This window comes from Molossus molossus, unplaced genomic scaffold (genome assembly GCF_014108415.1).
Source record: "Molossus molossus isolate mMolMol1 unplaced genomic scaffold, mMolMol1.p scaffold_m16_p_19, whole genome shotgun sequence".
Lineage (NCBI taxonomy): Eukaryota > Metazoa > Chordata > Mammalia > Chiroptera > Molossidae > Molossus > Molossus molossus.
Genome location: NW_023425354.1, coordinates 15,212,764 through 15,235,993, shown reverse-complemented (window position 1 = coordinate 15,235,993; position 23,230 = coordinate 15,212,764). Strand labels below are relative to the sequence as shown.

Below are 23,230 nucleotides of genomic sequence, written 5' to 3'. Positions count from 1 at the left end.
ACTCGAGAGCAAATAGTTGACCACAGACCTGAGACCCTGAAAATGATCCCTTGCATGTGGGCTTCTAGAAGTTCTTTCTCTGTGTCTGTTTAAGATGGCCCACAGCATCCCTGGGAGACCTTTGTAGGTGGCTTGGCATGGGGTATAGACAGGATTTTCACCCCGCCCCCCTTCTTGGCCCTTGGACAAGTGCCCTCGTGCAGTGAAAAGAAAATGCACACGCACCCTGGGCAGAAGCAGTGTGCTCTCTGCAGACGCAGTCCACTCGGGGCCCCTTGGGACTGGGTCTCACATGCATCATGTGCTGGGGCGGGGAGGGGGTGTTTTTATTTTCCGAGCTGCTTTATCCAGTAAGTTAAATTACACCAACTAAATGCCTGAGTCCAACAGCAAAGTTATCTAGCTGGCTGACCTGCATACTCAGACTGCCACTGATGAGTGAGGGACTTGTGAAATCAGTTGTAAGACCATAACCGGCACCAAAATACAAACTATTCTTTTTGAATACAAACAGAATAGAAAAAGTCAGTGTGCGTAATAACTTTGTTTCAGAAATGACTACTGTCTGTCTGTATGTGTACCAAGTGGTGACATAACATGTAGCTCTCAGCCCAGGCACAGTATCATCTACAGAGAAGTCTCCACGGGAAAGAACTATCTTTCTGCCACTCACCAGCAGTGTGACCATGGGGCAAGATATCTTCCCTTCCCCATCTCCACTTCCTTTTTTTTTTAAATCCTCACCTGAGGACATTTTTCCATTTTTCATTCAGACAGAACAGGAGGAACAGAGAGAGAGAGAGAGAAACATCGATGTGAAAGGGACGCATGGAGTGGCTGCCACCCGCACGACCCAACCAGGGCCGGGGACAAACTGCAACCGAAGTATGTGCCCTTAGCGGGAACCGAACCTGGGTCTCTCTGGACCGCAGGCCAACACTCTAACCACTGAGCCAAACTGGCCAGGGCACTTTTTATTAAAGGAAAAGACAAACTACTGTCTAAGATCTCTCCCAGATCAAATGCCATGAGTTATGGATAAAGGGGAGAGAGAGAGTAGGGATCTGAAAACCAGTAGGATGAGAGGAATTTTTCCTGCTACTTTACAGGAAGGACTCACATATTCTACCTTCCATCAGCCTTGAAGGAGACTAGCGCCCTTACCCTGAGACCATGTGGCCTTCCCTGCCCTTCCCCAGAGCCTCCACCACCAGCAGGAACAGGTACCACCAACACCTCTCCCTCTGCACCGTTTCCTTAAAGGACTAGTGACAGCAGACGCATGTGTGCCAGTCCCATTGTCTCAGCTTTGCCTAGGGAGCTCATTTTGCAAAATCCAGGCAAAGCATCAGGATGAAGAAGTATTCCTTCATTATTAGGTGGTTTCCTCGCTGTAAAATGAGGAGACTGAAATAGATGAGTTCTATGTTCTCCTCTAGTTCTATTTTTATTTACATTCTCATTAGCACTTATTTTATAATGAATTTACTCCTGGGACATAGTTTTCTTATCTTCAGTTTCTTCTCAGGTATCTTTTTCTTCTGTGCAACCTCCTGTTCTGGTTTAGGAACAATCTGCTCTTTTTCAGTAGGATCACCTCAGTGTGGCAGGGAGAGCTCAAGTGTGTGGGTTAATCCACCATGAGCTCTGAAGTTCTACGCTGCAACTTGGGAGTTTTGTTCACCTGAAAGGTCCCACTGACCAAAGAAAGAATCTATGTCTAAACACTTATGCTCTGCGTTCCTTTCTGCATTTTAAGCATGTGCAGCAAAAATCCAGCACTTTATTAGGCCACTGGCCTGAGTCCAGCCCCACTCTTTGGCCTGGGCACACCTACCAACTCCACTATGGCAACACCGGAATGGCACACAGTGCTTCTGTAAAGTGACATCCTTCAGATGCTTGGTGGCTTTTCAGATGTGCATACCCCTGATGGCCTGGGCAGTTCACAAATGTTCTTAAACTGAACACAAAGGCTTAATTAAACTCTTGATTTTCCTGATTTTGTGGGGTTTTCTGGGTCAAATGAATAGCAAACCATTTTCAGAGGTCACCTCAGGCTGCTTACAGGAAGAAGAAGTTCCTTTAATTCTAAAATTCTTCTTTAAAAATTGCCAGACCCAGCGTTGGCTGGTGTGGCCAGAGGTTAGAGCTTTGCTGCCCATACCCCAGCCTGGATCGGGGGCACATGCGGGAGGCAATAATCAATGTGTCTCTCTCACATCAATGTTGCCTTCTCTCTTTCCCTGTGTCTGTCTGCCCCTCCCTTCCACTCTCTCTTTCTCTCTCAAAAAAAAAAAAAAATCAATAGAAAAAGTATCCTGAGGTGGGGATTATAAAAAGAAATTGCTAGTCTCATATTTACCTTGTTCTTCTTCCTGTACACACCTGTTTTGGAAGAAAACAACATCATGGTTATTCATCACAATGATCATTATCTCTAAGGCTTTATTCATCCCCTTGTAAGTGAGATGATAACTTTTTTCAGGACAGGAATTCTGCGGAATAGTCCTTTGACTCTTCCATAGTCCCTAGCTTGGGATCCTGCATGCAGCTGGCAATGCATGTTATTGGCTGTTTTAGATAATATTCAACAGATAATTCCTAATAAAAACTCCTAGAAGTAGGAAAATAAAATAAAAGTGTCTACCAGACACCTGTACAGCAGCTTTGTTTTAAGGTCAAGAACAAGAGTAGGATGCCTGTTATTATTGTTATTATTCATCAATGTTGAGGTGGTCCCAGTTAATTTAATGTAAAAAAAAAAAAAAAAAAAGAAGTACTGGAAAGAAAGAAACAAATGTATTTGACATGAGATGATGCACAACCTAAAAAGCCCAAGAGCATCGATTACAATTTTATTGGCAGTACTGCGAAAATCCAGTGAGATGGCTAAATCCAAACCCTGGAGAGCAACGTGCAAACCTCAACAGCTTTCCTATACACCACAAATGACTAATTAAAAAAGGAAAGAAAGAGCTTATTTACAATAGCAATAAAAATGCGTAACAACCAAGGAATAAACAAAAAAATGTGTAAAACCTTTGTGGTGAAAACATTAAAAGTATTCTGAAGGACATTAGGAAAAACACACAATATGAGATACCATGTTCCTAGAATGTTGCAAAGATGTCAATTTTTCTCAAATTAACCTACAAATGCAGTGCAATCCTATTCAAATTCCAAGAAAAATTTTAAACAAAAACTGGCCAGCTAACATTTGGTAGAGAAAATATGCACAAAATAACTATGAAATGTATAAAAAAAAAAAAAAAGAGAGAGAGAGAGAGATTAAAAAAAAAGCAGGAGCTTACCCTACCAGATATCAAAATATGTTACAAAGGAACTGGAATTACATAGTGATACTGCTTCCGGGACAGAAAAAGATAACAGGATCAACAGAATCGAGTCCTGACAAAGATAGCATTTGAGGTCAGTGAAGAAAAAAATGAGCCATGCAATAAGAAATTTTAAAACAAATGGATCTTCATATAGGGGAGAACCAGTCAGCCACACTAAAAACAAATAAAACCAATGATAGACTGATTTTTTTTAAAATTAGAAATGATAAGAAATGTTATAAAAAGGACTAGAAGAAAATATCAGAGACCCTTTCATACCACGAGGTGACAAAGGCCTCGCTAACCAAACCCCACCCCACAGCCCTGAGAAGCCTGGCAGAGAGGGTGGAGACTGTCCACACCCTCCCTACTCTTCACAGCCCTTGCCCTGTTCGTTTATGGAACTCCTTTCGTATTAAATATCTTAATCCTTACAGTGGCTTTCACTGAATTTCAATGTTTCAAATATCCCCAGTGCTTTTGTCTTTGAGGAGACAGAACAGTGGAGTAAGAAGCACAGGCTTTGCAGTCGGGCAAAATGGGATTCTGCTGGGGTTTTGCCACTGGGACCTTAAGTTGATCTCCTTCATCTAAGGAAGAGGGTGGTACTATCGTCCTCACAGGACTGTGGGGATTGAATCAAGCAACAGATGGAAAACTCTTCAACCTATGGTTGGCATAAACCAGTGCTAAGTTTGCTAATGGTGTCCCAACAAGGTGGCCAAATCTATCAAAAGGTCTGCCAGGCTCAGGAACCCTGTCCCACCACCAGATTATAAAAATATTGCTTCTATTTTCTTCTAGTACTTTTACAGGTTCTTTTTTTTTTTTTTTTAACCTCACCTGAGGCTATTTTTCTATTTATCTTCAGATAGAGTGGGAGGGACAGGGAGAGACAAGGAGAGAGAGAGAAACATCAATGTGACGAGAGAGGGACACATGAACTGGCTGCCTCCCACACCACCCGACCAGGGCAGGGGACAAACTGCAACTGAGGTACGTGCCCTTGATCAGAATCAAACCCATGACTCTTTGGTCCACTGGCCAACGCTCTACTGCTGAGCCAAACTGGACAGGGCCAGGTTCTTTTTTATTCTTTACATTTATGTAAAGATGTTTTTTAAGCCCTGGCCGATTTGGCTCAGCTGGTAGGGTGTCAGCCCGTGGACCAGAGAGTCCCAGGTTCAGTTCCCGCTAAGGGCACGTACCTTGGTTGCAGACTGTCCCCGGCCCTGGTTGGGGTCGTGTGTGGGTGGCAACCACTCAATGTGTCTCTCTCACATCGATGTTTCTCTATCTCTCTCCCTTCCGCTCTATCTGGAAAAAAAAAAGATGTTTTTTAAGATGAGAGAGATCTGCTATTATTTCCTCCTCATATAGTTAGGTAGCTTTTCTTTTACCATTTATTTAATTTTCTTCCACAGTTTAGAATATTAAAAGGTAACTTTAAAAATTGTTTTAATTTATTTTTGTTACAGATGTTTCTCCTTTTCCCCCAATGACACCCTTCTCCCATTCCATCCTCTGCCCCCCAGCATTGTTGTCTATGTCCATTGGTTATGCTTATATGAATAAGTTCTTTGGTTGATCTCTTTCCTCTCCCCCGCTCCCTCATCTGAAGTTTGTCAGTCTGAAACCTACTTCTATGTCTCTGGGTCTATTTTGTTCATCACAAAAGGTAACCTTTCATAAGTCTTAGGAGCATAGGGGTCTTAAGCCATTTGGTCCTTACACATCTCGGCTCTGCTCCATGATGTGTTGACCTTGGTATTGCTTTCATGGGGGGCCGCCTTTTAAAAAATTGTTTACCATATTTTTAATTTTCCAGGGGAGTGGAATGCCTCACTATTGCCTCAGAAAATGGTGACAAATCTCACAGAAGGACTAGGACCAGGGGGCTGGAGGACTCAGGGAAGGCTTCATGAGGAAGATGAACTTGAGCTGGCTTTTGAGAGGCTCACTGGACTTCCGCAGGCAGAGCAAAACGAGGGAATTTTAGATGGGCAAAGGCACACACAGCAGGGGGTGGGCATGCTGAGCTAGCCTGTGGGAGGGGCTGCTCTGGTGGACGAAGGGCGGCCCGGCTGCTGGAAAGGTAAATCAGGTTGGATTAGTGGGGTACAGTCAAGATGGTCAGCCTAGTAAATCACTCTTTTAATGTTAGCACCTGCAGGTAAACCATGATGTAACTGAACGAGAGGGACATAGGCGCGCTCCAGGGACAGGTGACTATAACATGACCTGCTGTAGAGGAGCCTGACGCAGGGTTTAGGTTGCAGTGTATTCACTGGCCCTATTTACACCATGCCTTACACACTGGAGAAGAAAGCTAAGTAAATCTGATGAATTGACAGGATCACACTTCTACCTTTTAGCCATGTCCTTTCTGCCAGGGTGACATAGCTCCACGAGGGTGGAGATTCTACATCTCTCCTCATTTCAGCCGACAAGGAAAGACATCAGTGGTAGAAAGAGAGTAATTGGTGAGTGCATCAAATCGACATTGTTCATTTTGAGTTGAGAAAATGTTGCTTTCTTGTCATTTTGGGCCTATTAAGTTTCAAACTACTCTAGTGGTTTGTTATTGCGATTTCACTTCCACAGACATCTCTGGGAGTGGGCTCCTTTAAAATCCCTGTAGTATAATGTGTAATACAAGAGAAAAGCAGATCTCAGTGCTGTGACTAAAGAGGCGTATCGAGTAGGAGTAGGGGGAGGGTGGCTTTGATTCTCTGTTTGTGGGCTCTGACTCTATTCTAAACACAGAATCTATTTTGCAAATTTGATTTAACTGTTGTCTTACCAAAAAGAAACAGAAGATTACAAAAAAGAACGCTGCTACTGCAATCACAGGTGATGCTATGAGGAGTTTGTTGATATTCTCTTGCTCTTGGTCTTCTGTTATGAACTAAAAAAAACACACACACAACAATTTTAAAAAACTATTCTCCAGCCTGTTCTAAAGAACAGCGCAGCACTGTTCACTGCCGCCGCAACCCCGCTCCTTCAGGTGAATAGCTTACAGGCTCTTCGAGAACACACCCCACCTACTGGGCTATGTAATCTGAGCATCAGCACTGTCGTGTACAATTTATTTATCTTGTGTGTTAGGGCCTCTCCTCTACCCTACGGACAGCGGCACTATTCTCTAAATGGGCAAAGAGGGAGATCACTGTCTTAGCCAAAGTCACATGGCCGAGACGAGGTTCAGACTAGGCGCCCTGGCCATCCGGCCGGGGGCTTTCATGGCATGTCCTAGCCTGCCTACAAGCCCAGGTCCCGGGTTGTAGGTCTTGTCCTCACCTCACTGGGCTCCTGCAGTTCCTGCCCAGAGTGGCCTTCTGTCCTCTCATTCATTTGTTCAGTATCCCATTGTTGCGTATCCCAATCTGTCTTGGAAACCTTTACTTCTTGCTGTCCCTTGAGCATCTTCATCAGGAGCTCTGTTCCAGAAAACAGTTTCCTCAATTTATTTTTGTAACTTGAATTGTACAATTCAGATTTGAGAGAAAGGTTCCCTCTGTTGTTTTTCAAGTGACTCAGGAGCATATCTGCATCATGTGCATTTGAAAAGGGAGTATAATGAAGGGTAATAACACTGATTCTATAGTTTCTAGATTTCCCTCCAAGAAATAGGCGATAATGTAATTTAGTGCACTAATAACACCACTTTATCATTAAGGTCGAGCTGTTTACTTATGAGGGCTCCTGAACGCTCGATATTTTCCATTCCATGTGTCGCTTCCGGCTGGATAGTCAGCTCGGCGCTGGTCTTCTTCCGGGCACTTATGACCTTCATGAGTGGTCCTTCCATTAGTGATTTTTCCTCTGTAAAAAAAGATGAGACCACTTTTGATGTTGAAAGACTCATTGGAAATCTATTTGTCAGTTCACAGCCATATTTCCCAGTCAAATAAATTGGGAATCAGCAAATATTTGAGCACCATTTGGAGATGAGAAAAATAAACCCGAACTTAAACCTGTGATTGTCAACACAACAAAAGGAGAAAGGTATCTTGTAAAAAAAAAAAAAACAAACAGTGGTTATTTACTCAGAACATTCTATAGCATGAAATATAGTAACTATATTTAGGATTATCCCATTAGGATTATTCCCGAGGGCGAGTTGCCGGTCACTGAAGACAAGCCAAGGCTGGAAGACCCCACTCAGTTAGACTCTGCAGCTCTCCTGTGACTCCTCACACTCAGGTGCCCACCCTGTCCTGCCTCAGACGCAGAGGGAGCCTGCGGCCTCCTCTCTCCACTCTTCAGGGAGCTGTGTTCTTGCTGCCATCACAGATGACCACGATCAACACCCACTGCTAACAGGTCCTCATCCGACACGCCCTTCTCCACTCACCCAGCGATTCCTCAGCTCGGTCCCTGCCTCCACATACCCAGCCCCCATAACAGAAGGCTACATGTCTACCCTTGCTCTTTGCATCCGGGATGTATGTAAAGAGATTTGCCAGGCTGTGTGCCATAGTGGAATGTTCGATACATCTATGGAATAATACCTGGGGTCCTAAAATACAGAAGGGAAAAAGCAACTTTTGTCAGATGCCCCCTTTTCTTTCATTTCATGTCATTTCTTATATTTTCAGCTTTACTGGGGGAACCAACCAAAGCTTCTGACTGTGTGAAGGTGAAGTGTACCATTGTGCAGCTGGGTTTGTTCTCCAGAAGAACTGAAAGTATTGCTGGTGGTGGTGAGGGTCAGAGGAACAGGTAAGGGTCCTGAGAAGGAGGAGCATGGGCTCGTGGAGAGCCCAGCACTGAGAGCAGGAGCCCCGGGCACTAGGCGGCAGCACTTAACACTCTCTGATCTTGCTTTCACTCACCTGTAAAAGGAGATTAAAATGCCTGTTCTGCCCACCCTTGGGTTTGAAGGGAGTAATATAACTGGTCAAAACATTGTTTTGAAAAATAAGCAACACTGTGTTTATATGAGAAGCACAGCGTTATTATTTATGATGTGCCCCAGATCACTGACATAGACAGCATTGAAGCTATCTGGGCATGAAAGCACATTCTGAGTTATCAAGTAGGTGCCAATAAACTGAAGATGTAGAAAAATACTTAAAAGCACCTGAATGGTCCTGGCAGGTTTAGCTTAGCAGGTAGAGCATTGGCCCGTGGACCATAAGGGATGCGGGTTCAATTCCCAGTCAAGGTCACGTACCTGGGTTGCAGGTTCAATCCCTGGCCCTAGTCAGAGTCATGTGGGAGGAAACCAACAGATGTGTCTTTCTCACATTGATGTTTCTCTCTCTCTCTCTTTCTCTCTCTCTGTCTCTCTCTTTCCCTCCTTCTCTTCCTCCCTCCCTCCCTCCCTCGCTCCCTCCCTCCCTTCCACTCTCTAAAAATCAATGGAAATATATCCTTGGGTGAGGATTAAAAGAAAATAAAAAAGCACCGAGTGTGTGGTAGATAGAAAACCTGAGCTCCAGAGCAAGTTCAGAGCCGGACAGTCTAAGAGGATGGATGTGGGCCTCCCATCCATCAGAAGGGCTTGGGAGCAGCTCCTGGTGATGGATCCAGACACTCCCAAGTTCCAAATAAAACTTTCATAAAACAGCATCATTTGTACTTTAAAAATTTTTTTTGAACTGTATCTTTACTCTTCAAAGTTTTACAGATGCCCCTCCTTTCCCCCGCCACTGACACCCTCCACCCCACCCGGCCTTCATCCACACTGTTGTCTGTGTGCATTGGTTATGCATACATGCTCACCAGTTCCTTGGCTTTTATCTTTTCCAGCTGCCCTCACCCCCTTCCCTCTTAGGTTTGTCAGTCTGTTCCCTACTTCCATGTCTCTGGATCTACATTGTTCTCAGCTTATTTTGTTTATTATGTTCCACAAATAGCTGAGATCATGTGATACTTGTCTTTCTCTGATTGGCTTATTTCGCTCAGCATAACACTCTCCAGGTCCCTCCATGTCATCTCAACAGGTAAGAGATCTTTCTTTCTTACAGCTGCATAGTATTTCATTGTGTAAATGTATCCCTACCTGCCCTACACGGCAAAGGGCAATCGAAACCTAATGCATACAAAACAGTTTACAAACCGTGACACACTAATGAACAAGTTCTCATCTGGAAGTAAAGTACCAAGCAGAGAGCACACTATGTGGCCACTAGTGTTAATTCCCTCCCCTTCCATTCCTCTCTTGTTCCTTAATCTGACTTTTAGCCAGGGAGTAGATCTTAAAAATGTAGGGAGTGGAACTCTGAATGAATGATAAAAAATAATGCAGTTACATTATTTGTTTAAAATGTTGTCATTATTGATTAAAAAAAAAAAAAAAAACTAGAACATAAAATAAAATTTTAAAAGTTTTTCATCGGGCATTTCAGACTCACCACAAGGTGTGTTTGCCAGACAATCAGTCTCACAATGCAGTTTGACTGTCTCGGTGATAGCCTCAATATGGATTTTAAATTGGCAGAGGCAGCAGGCCAAATGTTTAGGTAAGATCCTATAAATAGAAACAGATAATTCAATTAGTGGCAAAGGAGTTACTTGAGTAGGTAAAGAGGTAGGCCGTGGCTACCACAGGGCTGGGCAAAACAGAGCTGCTGGGACACATCGCCTGAACACGCGGTAGCGATCAGTTGGCCACTTGCTGCTCTTAATATTGTAAATAAATAGAGAGGAGGACAGAAGGGTCAGAATGGCAGTGGGTATGGGATGCCTGGAATAAAGGTGACAGGGATTAGAATTGGGTGACACTGTTCTGTAGTCCAACTCAGAAGTATCTCCTTCTCCCAACCCAAAATCTCACTTTGGGTGGAGAGCACACAGGAAGAGGAAGACCTCTAAGAAGACTCTGAATAAATCCCCAACTTCCAGAGTCCCTTTCTCAATTCCTAACTGTGAGTGGTAAATATATCAGAAATTACTCTGGGCATAAAAAACACTGTGTGGTTAAATAACAATAGATTGCATTGGCCAAATATGGGCAATTTGAACATTCAAAAAAATAATGATAATGAGGTATAATATAATTAATAATTAATTTAAAGAAGAGCCCGTGAATTCATAATGATACTCAAAAAGAAAAGAAAGGAGCTATTATTTATAAAAGAATGCCAGCTAAGAAATGTAGAAGGAATAATAAATTAGAAAGAAGTGTCACTTTATAACCACCAATGTAATAATCAATTCAGACACGAATTATCACTGATGCAGAGTTGGGTAAAAAGTTGAGCATAGCCCTGGCCAGTTTGGCTCAGTGGTTAGAGCATTGGCCAGCTGACCAAAGGGTCAAGGGTTCAATTTCCGGCTCCAGGTCAGGATAATGTGGGAGGCAACCAATCAATGTGTCTCTCTCACATCAATGTTTCTCTGTCCCTCCCTTCCACTCTCTAAATATTTTGGAAAAAAAAAAAATCCCATGGAAAAATACCCTCCAGTGAGAATTTACCAAAAAAAAAAAATCACACATACACTTTCTGTCAAGATGGTGAGAAGGTAAACGTGGTATCGCCTCCTACAACAATTGCGTCAAAATTACAACTAAAATACAGAACCACCATCATTCAAAACCACCTGAAATCGAGTTGAATTAGTCCTACAGCTACGGAATTACAGCAGCAGCCACACTGAGACTGGTAGGAGGGGCGGAGGGGACGGGCTGGTCCCACACCCACGTGTGGCGGATAAAAATTAGGAGGAACACGGGCTGGGAAGCTCCTTCCTGAGGAGTAAGGGGTCCCCTTCCACACCAGGCCACCAGCTCAGGGTTCCAGTGCCAGGAAGAGAAGTCCCCATAACGTCTGACTGGAAAAACCAACGGAACTGAGGCTCAGGGAGACTGCGGCTGCCGGAGCCCCAGGCAGCGCCTCTTAAAGGGCCCGCGCACGGATTTACTCGGACTTGCTCCCTCTAAGCTCCAGCATGGGGGAGGCAGCTCGAAAGACACCACAAACATACGGGAAGAACTGAGTTGTTTGGCATTGGGGCGAGGGCTGGAGGCAGCATTCTTCTGGACAGACGTGCTGTCAGAGCTCTTTGTTCCTTTGATGAAACCTTCCCCCACAAGGCTGGCAGATGGCAGCCATATCTGAGACTCCATCAACCTGGCTGCCATTATTTGCCCCACCCTGGTGATTCTTTGGGGCCCTGTCCCACCCAACTTTCAGGTCCACCCAAGCTATTCCCAGTTACTTTACCACAGGATTGGCCTGTCTTGGATCCTGCTTCAGATTATCCTAAAGTCTCTCAAACAAGCAGCATCTAGTCTCAGCGAGCAGCATACTTCTCATTAAGTGGCTCCAGGCCTGGCACTAGCAGCAGCCATCCTTGGTTCACAATTTGGGTTTGCCTGGGCACCTTCAAGCCCAGCACAAGCAGCAGCCATCTGCAGATCACTTTGTAACTTATGCCTGGTGGCCCCGGGTAGAACACAGGCAGTGGCTGACCAGGCCCAGAGTCAGCACACCCAGTGATCAGCTTCAGACAATGTCAAAGCACTACCACTCAACCACCTCCACAAGTGACACACTCAAGGAGTGGACTCAGTGGGTAACAAAGCACTGCTAAAGTAAGTCTTTCTCTGTGTGGTAGGTCCCTGCATAGCTGTTCATCCAAGGTAGTCAGAGGTCGGTGGATAGTGGACACAGCCAGTCCTTACAGCTGATTAGCCTAAGTAAAACCCTCTCATTGATGTGCCAACAGCAGTCAAGACTCAATTACAACAGAAGGGTGTAAAGTCCACACAAAGGGTGCTTTGGAGGGCCCAGCTGGGAGACCAGGGAGGCTGTGCCACTGGACCCTATAGGACACCTACTACAATAGTCCACCCTAGGAAGCCTAGGATACATAGAAACTCTACCTAATACATAGAAACAAACATAAGGAGGCAGCCAAAATGAGGAGACAAACATGCCCCAAATGAAAGAACAGAACAAACTTCAGGAAAAGAACTAAACAAAACAGACATAAGCAATCTAACAGATGCAGAGTTCAAAAGACTGCTTATAAGGATGCTCAATGAACTTAGTAAAACCTTCAGTGAATTTAGTGAGGGCCTCAAGAGCATAAAAAAGGATCAGTCAGAAATGAAGGATGCGATAACTGAAATAAAGAATGATTTACAGAGATTCAATAGTAGAGTAGGTAAAGCCAAGAAGCATACCATTGATTTGGAATATAAGGAAGCAAAAAACACCCAATCAGAACAGCAAAAAGAAAAAAAAAAATCCAAAAAAATGAGGATAGTGTAAGGAGCCTCTGGGACAACTTCAAGTGTACCGAATTTCGCATCATGGGGGTGCCAGAAGGAGAAGAGAGAGAGAGCAAGAAATTGAGAATATATTTGAAAAAAATAATGACAGAAAACTTCCCTAACTTGGTGAAGGAAACAAACATACAAGTCCAGGAAGCACAGAGAGTCCCAAACAAGAAGAACCCCAAGAGGCCCACACCAAGACACATCATCATCAAAATGCAAAAGGTTCAAGACAAAGAGAGAATATTAAAAGCAGCAAGAGAAAAACAGTTAGTTACCTACAAGGGAGCTCCCATAAGACAGTCAGCTGATTTCTCAAAAGAAACTTTGCAGGCCAGAAGGGAGTGGCAAGAAATATTCAGAGTGATGAAAAGCAAGAACCTACAACCAAGATTACTCTATCCTGCAAAGCTGTCATTTAGAATTGATGGCCATATAAAGACTTTCCCAGACAAGAAAAAGCTAAAGGAGTTCATCACCACCAAACCGTTATTATATGAAATGTTGAAGGGTCTTCTTGAAGAAAAAGATAAAAATATGAACAAACAAAATGGCAATGAATACATATCTACCGACAATGAAATCTACAAACAAAATGAACAGGTAGAACAGAAACATTTTCATAGATACAAAAAACATTTTGTTGGTTGCCAGATGGGAAGGGTGTTGGAGGAATGGGTGAAAAAGGTGAAGAAATTAAGAAGTACAAATTGGTTGTTAGACTGACAAACCTCAAAGGGAAGTGGAGTGGGAGGGTGGGAAGAAATAAACCAAAGAATGTATATGCATATATGCATAACCAATGGACACAGACAATAATGCAGGGAAAGGCAGGAGAGGGGCGGGCATGGGGAGAAGAGGGTCAATAGGGGAAAAAGGAGGAACATCTGTAATACAGTCAACAATAAAGATAAGTTAAAACACACACACACAAATAAAACCCTACAAACCATACAAGAAAAAAATTAGAGTCCATCAAAATTTTAAAATTAAGCCCAGCCAGTTTGCCTCAGTGGATTGAGCATCTTGCCATGGACTGAGAGGTCCTGGTCTGATTCCTATTCAGGGCATATGGTTAGGTTGCCAGCTGGATCCCCAATGTGAGGCATGCAGGACGCAGCCAACTGATGTCTCTCTCACATCAATATTTCTATCTCTCTCTCGCTCTCTAAAATAAATCAATAGCCCAGTCCAGTTTGGCTCAGCGGTTACAGCGTTAGCCTGTGGTCCGGAGAGACCCGGGTTCGGTTCCTGCTAAGGGCATGTACCTCGGTTGCAGTTTGTCCCTGGCCCTGGATGGGTTGTGTGGGTGGCAACCACTCGATGTGTCCCTTTCCAGTCGATGTTTCTCTCTCTATCTTTCTCTCTCTCTCTCTCCCTCCCACTCTATCTGAACAAAAAATGGAAAAATGTCCTTGGGTGAGGAAAAAAAAACAATAAAAACATATTATTTAAAAAATTAAAAACTGTGGTCTTCAGAAATACTTTTAATAGAATGAAGACAAGGCACAACCTGGGAGAAGATATTTACTAAACACATATCTGAGAGAACAAACTTATATAAAGCACTCTTAAAACTCAATAATAAGATAAATATCCAATTAAAAATGGATTTGTACAGACACTTCATTGAAAAACATATTTTCACATAGACATTACACATAATCAGCTATTAGAGAAATGCAAATTAAAACCACACTGCCATACAAGTATATTCCTACAAGAAAGGCTAATTTTAAAAAACCAGAAATATTAAAATCAGGTGAAAATGTGGAGCAATTGCAACTCTTATCTACTGCTGGTGGGAAGGCAACATGGTACAACCACTTTATTTTTTAAATTTTTATTTATTTTTTATCCTCACCCAAGGACATTTTTCCATTTTAGTTCAGATAGAATGGGAGGGAGAATGAGAAAGAGAAAGATCAATGCGAAAGGGACACATCGAGTGGCTGCCTCCCATATGATCCCAACAAGTGCCAGGGATGAACCACAACCAAGGTACATACCCTTGATTGGAAACAAACCCATGACTCATTGGTCCGCGGGCTGATGCTCTAAGCACTGAGCACCCGGCCAGGGAGGTACAACTACTTTAGAAAACAGTTTAGCAGTTTCTTAACAAGGTAAACATGCACCTAGCATATAATGCAGCATTCCTACTATTAGGTATTTTACCCCAAAGCAATGAAAATATAAGACTCAAATATCCATTAACTGATGATTGCATAACCAAACCAGTATATCCACAGAATTGGAATATTACACAGCAATAAAAAGAAATGAACTACTGATAGATGCAACAATATGGATGAATCTCAAAAGGACTATGCTAGGTGAAAAGCCAAACACAAAGCCTACACTATACGTAATTTCTTTTACAAGACACTCTGGAAAAGGCAAGACTACAGTGACAATAATCAGAGTGGTGCTTGCCAGGGGCTGGTGTTGGGAGGAGGAAGTGACTGCAAAGAAACATGAGGGGCCCTTGGGATGACAAAGTGTTCTGTATCTCAAATGTGATAGTGGTACATCACTACACATATCAAAACTCACTGCCAGCTGGTGTGGCACAGTGGTTGAGTGTTGCCCCATGCACCTAGAGGTCTCTGGTTCGATTCCAGGTCAGGGCACATGCCCAAGTTTTGGGCCCAACCCCCAGTGGGGGGGGGGCCTGCAGGAGGCAGCCAACTGATGTTCTCTATCATCGATGTTTCTATCTCTCTCTCCTTCTCCCTTCCTCTCTCTCTAAAATCAATAAAGAAAAACAAATAACTCACTAATTTTTTTCTTTGTTTGTTAATCCTCACTTGAGGATATATTTTTCATTGATTTTGTTTGTTTGTTTAGAGAAAGTACAAGAGATGGAGGGAGGGGGAGAGAGAGAGAAAGAGAGAGAGAAAGAAACATCAATATGAGAGAGACACATGGATGGTTGCCTCCCACGTGACTCGGACCAGGGCCAGGGATCAAACCTGCAACCCAGGTTTGTGCCCTTGATGAGGAATCAAACCTGAAACCCTTCGGTGCCTGGGCCAATGCTCTAACCACTGAGCAACACCTGTCAGAGTAAATTTAATTTTAATTTAATTTAGTAAATTTAACGTGTGAATTTAATTTTAAAATATTACACCTCAATAAACCTGACGTAAGAAGATGATAAAGCAAACCTAAAGTAACAACTAAGCCAAAATAAATGTAAAAATAAAAATCAACTTACAGTTTTTCCAATCTTAGGGACACCGTGAGGATCTTATCAACTGTTGTATGGGATACTTGTGTTGCTCCCAAGTCTCTGTAGGAGAAGGCCCAAACATGCATGATGTGAACCCAAAGACAAAAATTCTATACTTAAAAAGACACTTAACAACATCTGGTTACTTCAATTCTGGCTTCTCTGTCAAGCCAACTCAAGAATTTACTTGGCATAGCCAACTCAAGAATTTACTTGGCATAGATGATAATTTCAGAGAGCTCTTCTTGAAGAAATTTAAATTTATTTGCATCATCAAATTAATGACCTTGGTGAACAGTAAAATTTTGTGTTTGTTATTTTTACCATTATCCTACTTGTCTTTCTCAACTGCATTCACCACTTGATTACTCTTTTGTTTTATTTATTTATTTTTTTTATCCTCACTCGAGGACATTTTTTCATTTTCTGTTCAGATAGAGCAGGAGGGAGAGAGAAGAAGAGAGAGAAGAGAGAGAGAGAGAAACATCGACGTGAAAGGGACACATAGAGTGGCTGCCACCCGCACGACCAACCAGGGCCGGGGACAAACTGCATCCAAGGTACATGTCCTTGGCAGGAACTGAACCCGGGTCTCTCTGGACAGCAGGCCGACGCTCTAACCATCGAACCAAACCAGCCAGGGCTTGATTACTCTTTTAAAAAATACATAATGTGCAACTTATTCCTTCTGAGATCAGAGGTTTTTCCTAAATACATCTACATGTTTCATATCCAAATGTGTTCTTCAACCCTGCTCCCTTCCTCTGCTGACTGTCTCGCCCTAGTGCATTCTTTCTTAATTATTTTTCTGTGCCAATAACTCTTTTACAATAAACCAGTTAAAATTTAAGTTATGACTTTTTAGTTAAAATGCAAAATACTTATCTTTGATTAAAGTAAGAAAAGAGCAGAAATCATCTCATGAGCCACGAGATGATTGCAATACTTACAAATACTTCAAAGCTGGCAAGTTAAAAAGATATGGATCTTGAACAGTTGTCAGAGGATTAGCATTGAGAATTCTGAAAAATGCAATGGAATTAAAATGATCTACATTTTCAATAAATGCCATAAACATTTATATTCATTTTGTTGGTACAAAACTCAAAAGTTTTTTAAAAAAATCACTTTCTGTCTTTACCTATGGGTCAGCCTTAGAATTTGTAATGCATTCTTTTTGGGGGAATTACCAAGGTCGCTAAATGATAAAGTGGAGAAGATAATGTAAAAACAAGAAAAAAGATAAAAGTGTGCCGAGGAACTTTTTAGATTGAAAACCCTATTAGTGACTAGGCTGATAGGAAGCTCTTGCTCTACAGGAAATATTATTTCCAGTGTCTTCCATAATTCAAGGTGCTTTTCTTTCATCTCCATAAATTTAAAAAATTCCAGTTTAAACCACCCAGTTAAAGAGAAAAGTAGTACCAATTTCTTGGTTTTGGAGCCAAAAAAAGGATAAATCTAAGAGGAACTGGTGAAAGCCATACTCCCATCACATACTCCCATGTGTATGCTTGTATCACAAGCTTTGTTACATTGTATGTAATCACATGTTTACTTGTCAATTTCTTGGGCTGTTAATGCCTAACATTTACTAGACGTTTGTTTAATGAATAAATAACATTTTGATTATATATCAATAATATGAATAAATTTGTTTTTTTGACACATTTTTATTACAAATGCTGAAATAAAATTTCTACTCAATTCTTCAAAATAAACAAGCAAAAAAATAAAAAACAAGGCGAAAGAAAAGAACATCTATTTTTGGATTAACTCTACTCAAGAATCATTAGTGTACTTTTGCAGGATATTATAAAGATGATTATCAGAGTTAATATTTATTAGCCTGCTGGGCATCTGCGATGAACATTTCACATTTAATCCTCATAATAACCTTATTGATATATATTGTTATTACCCCATATTATTATTACAAATGAGAAAACTGAGGCACAGAGAGGTTATAGAGCTTGTCCTAGGTTGTGAAGCTAGTAAGAATCAGAGCTGGAATCTGAACTCAGTTCTGACTCCAAAGTCTGTGTTTAACCTCTATGAAGAAAAGCAGTTTAAAATAACTGTTACTTGAACCTTAATCTTGAGACCACCAAATACAGAAATACCTTTCCAAATTTCATGTACCCATCTCAGAAAGCCTCTATGAGAATTACATTTTTTGTTTTTGTTCCAGTTTCCTAATCATCTCCCATGATTAAATATTTAACTAGCTTGTAGTCATTGAGACTTGAGAGATTTAAAACCATGTTGTAGGCAAATCAGTGAAAATGATGGAATAAGGACACCTGAAAATTCATCCCTAAATGACCAACAAAAAAACAATGGCAAAAATGGCCAGAATCAACTTTTTCAAACCCTGAAAATTTCACCAACAGACTTTCAGGAATCCAGGGGACATTCATTCAAGAGAAATGATTAATTTCTGTAAGAACAGTGATCTGTTTGCTTTATCTCATCCTAGAGTTTAGGTTTTTTTTAATCCTCACCTGAAAATATTTTTCCATTTATCTTCAGATAGAGAGAGGGGGAGAGAGAGAGAGAGAGAGAGAGAGAGAGAGAGAGAGAGAGAGAGAGAGAGAGACATCAATGTGAGAGACACATCAACTGGTTGCCTCCCGCTCGACCCTGACCAGGGCTGGGGACAGAACCTCAACTGAGGTACGTGCCCTTGACTGGAATCAAACCCTTAACTCTTTGGTCTGTGGGCAGATGCTCCAACTGCTGAACCAAATGGCCAGGGCAACTCACCCTAGACCTTTGCTCTCCATCCCACAGACCCCGTATCTCAGAGGGCAGAATGAAACAAAATCTCATTCCCCAAAAAACTGTCATTTACCTGTCTGGTGGTTCCCTGGAGACATCACTTGACAGATGTGTCTTTGACCTGACTGAGAGCTGTCTAGCACCAAAAACCTCTCTCCCCAGGGGGAATTTTGTGAAGAAAAAAAAAAAAAAAAATTGCAGGTAAATGTTTTTTTTTTTTTTATTATTATTATTTTTTTTATCCTCACCTGAGGATATTTTTCCATATTTTTGTATGGATAGAGTGGGAGGGAGAGAGAGGAAGGGAGAGAGAGAGAAACATCGACGTGAAGGGACACATCGAGTGGCTGCCACCCGCACGACCAGCCAGGGCCGGGGACAAACTGCAACCGAGATACGTGCCCTTAGCGGAACCGAACCCGGGTCTCTCCGGACCGCAGGCCGACGTTCTAACCGCTGAGCCAATCCGGCCAGGGCGCAGGTAAATGTTTTAACATAGCAGCTGCTGAGGCAACGGATAACAGTTGGTGCAAAAATAGCCTAACAAAAACAGCTTAAAAGAAAAAGCTGAGAAATGAGATGTTCAGAGAGACTCTAAAGTGCTCCAACATGTGCCCAGGAAACTGGAGAACATGAGACATATTACTGGGAATCTAGAAAAAACTATTAGCACTAAATAAATGAGTTCAGCAAGGTTGCAGCGTATAAGACCAATACGCAAAAATTAGCTGTATTTCTATATACCAGCAATGAGTAATCCAAAAATGAAATCAGGAAAACAATTCCATCTATAATGGGATCAAAAAGAATGAAATACTTAGCAAAAAATATAACCAAAGAAGTTCATGACTCATATACGAAAAACTACAAAGCATTGCTTAAAGAAACTAAAGAAGATATAAATAAATGGAAAGATATGCTGTGTTCATGGATCAGAAGATGACACTGTTAAAATGGCCCTACTCCCCAAATTGATCTATGGTTTCAATGCAACCCCTATCAAAATCCCAACTGACTTCTTTCCAGAAATTGACAAGCTAATTCTGAAATCATGTGGCAATTCAAGAGACCAAGAATAACCGAAATAATCTTAATAAAGAGAAACAATGTGTGAGTACTTACATGGCCTGGGTTCAAAACCCAATTCAAAGCCACAGCAATCACAGTGCGGTACTGACATAAGGCTAGACATATATATCAATGGAACAAATTAATAAGAGTCCAGAAATAAACCCTCACATGTATTGTTTGTAGATTTTCAACAAGGGTTACAAAACAATTCAATAAGGAAAGAATAGTCTTTTCAAATGGTACTGAGACAACTGTACATCCACTTGCAAAATAATGAAGTTGAACTCTCCCTACACTTCTTATCAGATATAAAAATTAACTCAAGCATGGCCAGTGTGGCCGAGTGGATTGAGTGTCGTCCCTTGGACTGAGAGGTACCTTGTTTGATTCCCGATCAGGGCACAAGCCAAAGCTGCAGGCTCAATCCTCAGTAGGGGACATGCAGGAGGCAGCCAATCAATGTATCTCTCTCACACCGATGTTTCTATCTCTCCCTTCCTCTTTCTCTAAAAAAATCAATAAAAACATATTTTAAAAATTACCTCAAAATGAATCAAATACCTAAATGTAAGAACTAAAGCTATAAAACCCTTAGAAGAAAACAAGGAGTAAATCTCTATGAACTTGTATTAGGCCAACAGTTTCCTAGATGTGATACTAAAAACACAACAAACCAAAAGAAAAATTAGACTTCATAAAAATGAAAAACTTTTGCGTCTCAAAGGGCAGTATCAAGAAAATAAAAAGACAACACATAGAATGAAAGACAATATTTTCAAATTATATATTTGAGAAAGGCCTACATCCGTAATATCCTATGTATATAAAGATCTCTTACAACTTAATCAAAAGATAAATAGATGTTTTAATGGGCAAAAGATTTAAGAGACATTTCTCCAGAAACGATATACAAATGGCCAATAATCACATGAAAAGATCCTCAATGTCTTACGTCATTAGGAAAATACAAATCAAAGGCACCATGAGATACTACTTTACATTTGCTAAGATGGCTGTAACCAGACAGTAACAAAGGCTGGCAAGGATGTGGAGGAACTGGAATCGTCACACATTGTTGGTGGGAATGCAAAATGGTGAAGCCACTGTGGAAAACAGTTAAACATAGAGTTACTATATGACCCAGCAATTTCACTCCTAGGTACACACCCAAAAGAATTTAAAATGTATGTCCATACAAACACTTGTACGTGAACACTTGTATGTTCACAGTAGCATTTTTCAAAATAGTCAAAAAGAATAGAAAATTACTTGCAAAGCTTTCAAGTGGTTCTGCCACTAATTAATAGTGTGAACCTATGCAAGTTACCCAACGTCTCTGAGTTTCAATGGATATAATAATGGGTACATCACAAGAGTTGCTGGGAAAACGAGGTGAGATATAGTGTGAGGTAACATGTAAAGGGCATGAACCACGTGCCAAGCACTACTCTAAGAGCTTTAGGCACGTTCTCTTGACTTGTACAATAAGTAAAAGTAGTAAGTATAGTGCCTCAAACATAATAAGCACCTAATGAATGGAGGTACTAGAGAACATTATGGGCAGAGGAAGAATTACTATGGTTTTAAAAGAAGATAGATACCTTATCATAAAGATGGGAAGAATAAGATGCAGTTGGAAGGAGAAAAGTATCATCATATCTTCTGGGTTTGACAATCTCAAAACTTTTGAACCACTATAACTAAACAGCCACCCTAAATCATCCCAAAGGACAGACCCCCAGTTGTTGTTTTATCATTGTCAAGGTTTATGCCTTTCGGAATCTAAGAAGAAGCCACCAGGATTCCAGTCCATACCAAAAAGTAATGGCAATGCCCTGTGGTGTCGTGTATGCTCACAGCTGTCTAAAGGGAACCAATCAATGCTGGTTGACTAGGGGAACATTAGGGTGTCTCTGTGACCGCAGCTCAATTGGCCTTCACAGTGTGGCCTGACCTACCTCACTGATATTCTCACCAGTGGGGTAAATACTTCCACAGGGACAGGCTTGGGTTTTCCTCTTCTTCTCCCTTAGTGCCTATGTTCTTGCCCAACATCGATGCTCCACAGACAAGCCAGCAGTGAATGTGCTCCACCTGGACAAGGCAGAGCCTTTCTACAGCGTAGAGTCCCCCGTTTTCTAAAATCATGGGGCTTCTATTGTTAGAATCAATGAAGTGACCTCAGTGAAGTTTTTTAAATAAGCCGTCAGTCTGGACCTGTGTAGGCAAATGCAGAGAAGCGCTTTAAAGTCAGAAAAAAATAAGAATACTTAACATTAGGATTATCAACCACTGCTGGTTTTCCATAATACATTTCACTCCTGATTTTATCTGGAAGAAATATGAGTATGACTACCACTCACACAATGTTATGTTATTAACACACTCTTGGCATGTCATTGAGGTGGATTTCACATTCATAATGGACTCTCTATCACACTACTAACTTAATCACTGAGTGTTAGTCACTAACATAGATACTTCATTTAAGAAACTTACTGAACTATAATTACCTGAAACCCAGAGTGAATCAAGGTTTTATGGAGCCTGAACGTCATCTGTTTTGGGAAAACCTAATGAAAAGATGAAAAACTACGAATATGAAAGTTCTAGGCCCCTCCCACTTGCTAGAACTTGGAAGGGGCCTATGCAAGTGAAGAGCCCTGAAGCTTAAGACTCATTCGTTTCAGGATAAATCCACCTCGCACTTATTACAAACTTATTTAATGCAGGAGAAACATGGTTTCAACTTATAAAACCCCAGGAAGACATGATATAGATGATACAATGACTTAACTCGAGGGGTGGCATCCTCCCTTGGCAAGCTGCCTTTGGAAGAGATGCAACTGAGTTTATATCTCACTGTGGCAAAGGTTTCCTGAAGCAAATTAGTTTTGCCCATGAGAAAGATCTGGCCCCAGACAAAGGACCCAGCCCCCAACACACTTACGGTTTGTGGCAATCTTTTGACAGTAACTGTGAGTAGTTTTAGAAGTACAGCTCTAGTCAAATCACATGATAGGAGTAGCAATTTATTTCTAACACCAGCTAGCTCTGATTCTTTCATTACCTTTTTCTGTCATTAAGATGAACCCAGAAACTCCAGATAAACAAGTTGCTGCCTCCTCTATTAGGAATCTTTTCCAACCACCCCATGCCCCGCTCTGGCTCCCTCCTGTCTCGTCAGCCTGCTGCAGAGATGCTGGCACGGCTCTCGGATGTTACCCCATCAACATCCATCTTCCTCCTTTCACTATACAAGTTTCTTGGAGACAAAGTTCTGGCCCAATTCTTCCTGTATCCCCAGCACTTAGTACAGTGCTGCCACACAGAGGGCACGACACCCAGTCAATGTTTTTGAATGAATTCATTCATTTTTACCCACTGTGATTCCACAGGTTTTTTTCCTGCGTTACCTTCACAACTATAGTGGGACTCAGATTCTAGGGGGGAATCTCAGTGTTATACATGCTTAGCAAAGGCGGTGAGTTTAACACATTGTATTGAAATGTATGCACCACAGAATAAAAGAATTAAGTTGAGCGCCGAGTTCAGTACCAAACCTCG

General features: G+C 41.7%; 1 protein-coding gene across 1 annotated transcript in view; it reads right to left on the bottom strand.

The window, feature by feature from the left end:
• The window catches only part of LOC118634054, a 123,540-nt gene that overhangs the window by 85,533 nt on the left and 14,777 nt on the right, over positions 1–23,230 (bottom strand). Inside the window, exons 5-13 of the mRNA XM_036268368.1 lie at positions 20,663–20,766; positions 18,316–18,337; positions 16,762–16,833; positions 15,797–15,871; positions 9,707–9,822; positions 7,038–7,169; positions 6,645–6,784; positions 6,145–6,249; positions 2,366–2,388 (exon numbers count right to left, since the gene is read on the bottom strand). Coding sequence (XP_036124261.1) covers positions 2,366–2,388; positions 6,145–6,249; positions 6,645–6,784; positions 7,038–7,169; positions 9,707–9,822; positions 15,797–15,871; positions 16,762–16,833; positions 18,316–18,337; positions 20,663–20,766 — 789 coding nt within the window. The remainder of the gene's footprint in view (positions 1–2,365; positions 2,389–6,144; positions 6,250–6,644; positions 6,785–7,037; positions 7,170–9,706; positions 9,823–15,796; positions 15,872–16,761; positions 16,834–18,315; positions 18,338–20,662; positions 20,767–23,230) is intronic.